This window comes from Poecilia reticulata, linkage group LG6 (genome assembly GCF_000633615.1).
Source record: "Poecilia reticulata strain Guanapo linkage group LG6, Guppy_female_1.0+MT, whole genome shotgun sequence".
Taxonomy (NCBI): domain Eukaryota; kingdom Metazoa; phylum Chordata; class Actinopteri; order Cyprinodontiformes; family Poeciliidae; genus Poecilia; species Poecilia reticulata.
The window spans coordinates 2,559,263-2,563,541 of NC_024336.1; the positions used below are offsets into that span (position 1 = coordinate 2,559,263).

Below are 4,279 nucleotides of genomic sequence, written 5' to 3' on the forward strand. Positions count from 1 at the left end.
TTTTTTTTTTAGCTGCAGATGCATCCTTTGCTATAAATGATCCAGCATTCACTAAAGAAAGGCAATGCTGTTGCATGTTAGGCTATGAAATGTTTTTCCTTTTTAAAAAAAGGAATTGAAATATTTGTTTATTTTCATTTTCTTTATATTTCTAATATTTGATCAAAAAGGTTTGAGTTGTTAAACGAATTGTCTCCAGAAAGTGGCTAACATTTTTTTAGCCAACTAATCGCTATCATCTCTATGCTGTCTATTGACAGCATAGAGATGATATTTTAGGCTTGAATAGTTTTGCCTCACTTGAACAGTCCAACTCCTTTTAGCACAATTTGCACCAAAAATAGTMATTTCCGATGTCCTGTCAGATTGTTGTTGTTTTTTAAGCAAAAATGAACACTGGTAGTGCATGTGTTGTTTGCGGATGTTGCTTGTGCGTCAGATTTACGGGGGTACCAGAAACTCGCAAATACAAAGGTTCCGGTCACGTTAAAGTCTTGGGCCTAATATTCATTGGATTTTTTAACTATATTTTTATTCACCTATTCTTTGATACATTTTTTTTTTTTATTTTAAACTGTTTAAACTTGGTAAATTATGTTGTTTGCTGTGTTTACAACAATGCACATTATGTTACAGTGACAATAATAATCTGTCGAGCACTAAAACAATAGTAAAAGCTAATTGGTTGATTTGTATTTCAGTTTGGCAGGACAGAAGTCATAGACAACACCCTCAATCCTGACTTTGTCCGCAAATTCATTGTGGACTACTTCTTCGAGGAGAGGCAGAATCTTCGCTTTGACCTGTGAGTTAACACTCAACTAATACATGTCAATGTGTACATGTTTGTGTGTGTGTGTGTGTACGTGTGTGTGTGTGTGTGTGTGTGTGTGTGTGTGGTGGGGGGTTGTGTGCAAAGCCATGAGTGAAAGTGCTGCTTTGTGCTTAGCAAAGTTGAGCTGCGACTGAAATATTCATAGGTGGCAGGCACAAGAGATGTAAGCCTTCACTCCCCTAAATAAAAGAGAAGTTTTTCTGCTGCTTATATCCTCTATTTTCATTTAAAGTAAAAGTGAAGACACAAGGCTGGACACAATAGCACATTTTTGCTACAATTTGAATCTATTTCCAGCTGTTTCTATGTAATGAAGTGTACTTTAAGACTCATCTGTCATTTGAAGTAGTACTTATATTTACGTTATTKTRTCTTCTTCCTCCTCTTTTGAAGCCCGCTCACATTCCGTGGTGCTAAGAAGTGCATAAAAAGCCCTTATGAAAGTAACAAATTACCATGTTTTTACAGCAGATGCACAAGATTGCTCAGTCTCGAATCCTTTTAGGCCTAAGTGCAGCATTTGACACAGTTGATCATACAATTTTAATTGACTGCCTTGAGCGCCGAGGGTCAGTGCCGAGTCTCCCAGAGCTCACCGCTCGGCTGGAACCTGCTACGCTAAAGCAGGTCATTTCTGCAGCTCGTGCGGCGGAAATAAGCCTCGCCGCCGCTCATTTTGTGACCCCCCWCCTCTACGCCACGGTCCATGACTTTCATTTTTATTGGACACTTTTTGTACTGCGTGCAATACATTCTCCTAATTTAAAATTATTATTTTTTGTATGTTTTAAATGAAGGTCGAGCTTTAATTTTGACACGCTGACGTTATTGATCGCTATTCAACATACCTGGAGCTACAACAATACCGCCTGTATGAAATCAGCATTATGGGTAGGTTCATGAAGTGATAGCAGTGAAATGAATAGGTTTGATGTATTGGCTTCATTTTCAGTCTGTCTGGTTCTGATTAGACGGCGAGCTCGACGTTAACGCGGGATCAGCTAATCTGTGTTTGGCCAGGTGGAGAGTCTCATGCTGTAATCCAGTTGGCCAATTAAAAAAATAAAAGTATCTAATTTAGTTAAATCTGCAGCTGTTGCTGTAAATTAGAGCTTTGTGATGATTTGTGGACAATGATGCATAAAACATGAGTATGGTGGAAACGTGGGGGTGCGGTCCTTCTCACGCTCATTTTGGGATCAGAATTAGCTGAAATAATGATTTCAGATGTTTGTTGTTGATTGATTTTTTTCATACTAATTTACATTGAACATCACAAACTAAGGCTCATACGCCCAAATGGTATGCTATATTTGGGAAAAATATATTTTATCTTATAAAATGGGAAACGACTGCCTTCCAATCCAGGAGCTCCGTTTTGTTTTTACTTGGCTCTGGTTGGCTGTWCTCCCCCAGAGTGGAGACAGAAAATGAAAATAAATATATGGATATTTGTGCGATGCATTCAAAGTGAAGTTTTCATGCTGGATCATGTCTGCATTGTTGCATCCAACACTAATCTGCTGTTACTTACATTTATGGATTAAATAACAAGACTTAGCATTACTGTCAGAAACTTCAAACAGGCTTATAAACTATTTGATGTGAAATTATAGCATCAGTAATGTGATTATGACTGACATGCAGTTAAATGGTTTGGTAATTAATTCATTAGGCTCAGGTTGCTGATCAGCATCAYGATGATTCACACTATGCACATCTGACACATGCATTTACGTCAAATCGTTCTGCAAAAACATAACCCCGACCTCCTTAATGAAACCAGCTTCCTCACACAGAGTTGGACTGCTACACTGCTGCTCATGAAATATGGAAAACTCCTTTGTTAGTATCTTGGAATGTCGTAAGGACCCACGTTGCTTACAAGCTGCAGGAGGTTGCGCCGAAGGTCAAAGAGAGTTAGCTAGCCGTTTGATCTTGTGCATGTTTGAATGTCAGAGCCTAAGAAAAAAAAAAAGCATGTGGAATCTGACCCTTCCTCATTTGCAGTGGTCAGCTTTTTGCTATTGGAGAAAACGTAGAGACAAAGAAACCACGTCTAATTCTGCCTGTAGTTTGTTGTAATATCACAGAACTTTACTAAAGYTTTTCAAGTTTACAGTTGGACAAACTGTAAACTTGACACATTAAAAATGAAGCAAAAGAAACTCAATGCATCTCTCAGGTAGGCCTGTCAAAAACAAATTTTGCCGAACGATAAGTTGTTCGAGAAGATATTGCGATAAACGATAATATTGTTGTCTTGAGACTAGTTTCAATTAATATAATAGTAGTGGTWTAATGATACAAGAATACATTTTCAAGGATCAGATTAGTTTTGTATATCTAAATCTGACTTTATTAAACGTGAAAATTACTTAGTTGCGGGATTGTTACGATGCTGATCTTTCAAACGAGATACAGATGCTAAGAAAAATACTCGATACTTTTTTCAGTAGAGCAGCAACATTTTTAAAGGCACTGRCTTCTTTCTAGTTAAGAGCAAGTCAACAATATCTTAGTCTTCTTAATTTAGTAAAAGCCAATAAAGTGGGTCAGAATTCAGCTCGTTTATAGAMATAKGTTTAAAAATGACACTTCCTAGTTTATTCTTTATGAAATGTACATACTGTAGTGTTGGGGCCAAAAGAAGTTTGACAATTTAGACAAATGTGAATTGGTCTGTTTGGATTGATTTTGACACCAATGAGTATCTTTGAATAATTTATTTTCCCAGAATCGATTAGATGGAGATATCGACTATTTTTACCACTATTCTTTTCAGGCTTTGATTAGGACTGTATTTGCCATCAGACTGCCAGAATCCCTGACAAGCAGTAAAGTGATAGAGACTGATAGTGTGCATGTGTGTGTGTGTCCTTGAGGGTTTTTTTGCCRCATACACTGCATATATCACATTCAAAAACGAGAAAATTGTCCCAAATATAGCACAAACAACTCTTATTTACACACATTTGTGAGACGTTCACGCTGCGCAGCAGTGTGGGTCCACCCTGCCCAGACTTCCTGCAGGCTTTCTCACCTCTCACATTCCTTATCACAGGACCAGCGCTTGCTCTTGCCTCCCGCCGCCCTCTGACGCTGTCCTGAGGTCGGGAAGTTGCTTTTACTGTAGCTTCCGCATTACTCCCACCTCTCTTATCTCTGCAGAAGGGTTCCAGTGCCTTCAGGACATCCATACAAGCAGACAGCACTGAGCTCAACACAAACACAAACCATCCCACTCCCTCCGCGCACAAAAGCCACAACAACGCTTTGCATCCTCTCTCCAAGTCTGCAAAATCCTGTTAACTCTTATCTAGCGACTGGCTGTGAGATAAGGGGTCTTTTTTATCATTATTATTATTCTTGTGTTGCTCACTGAAGCCAGTGGAAGCCCCCTGGCTGGATGGTTCTCTAATCAAGTGTGCTAAATTGGATCAG

The 4,279-nt window shown here is 38.7% G+C and overlaps 1 protein-coding gene across 1 annotated transcript in view; it reads left to right on the plus strand.

Annotated features, from left to right (window-relative positions):
* LOC103465734 (copine-8-like) overlaps window positions 1-4,279 on the plus strand; it is a 97,208-nt gene that overhangs the window by 28,076 nt on the left and 64,853 nt on the right. The window contains exon 4 of the mRNA XM_017305451.1: window positions 702-805. Within this exon, the coding sequence (XP_017160940.1) occupies window positions 702-805 (104 nt within the window). The remainder of the gene's footprint in view (window positions 1-701; window positions 806-4,279) is intronic.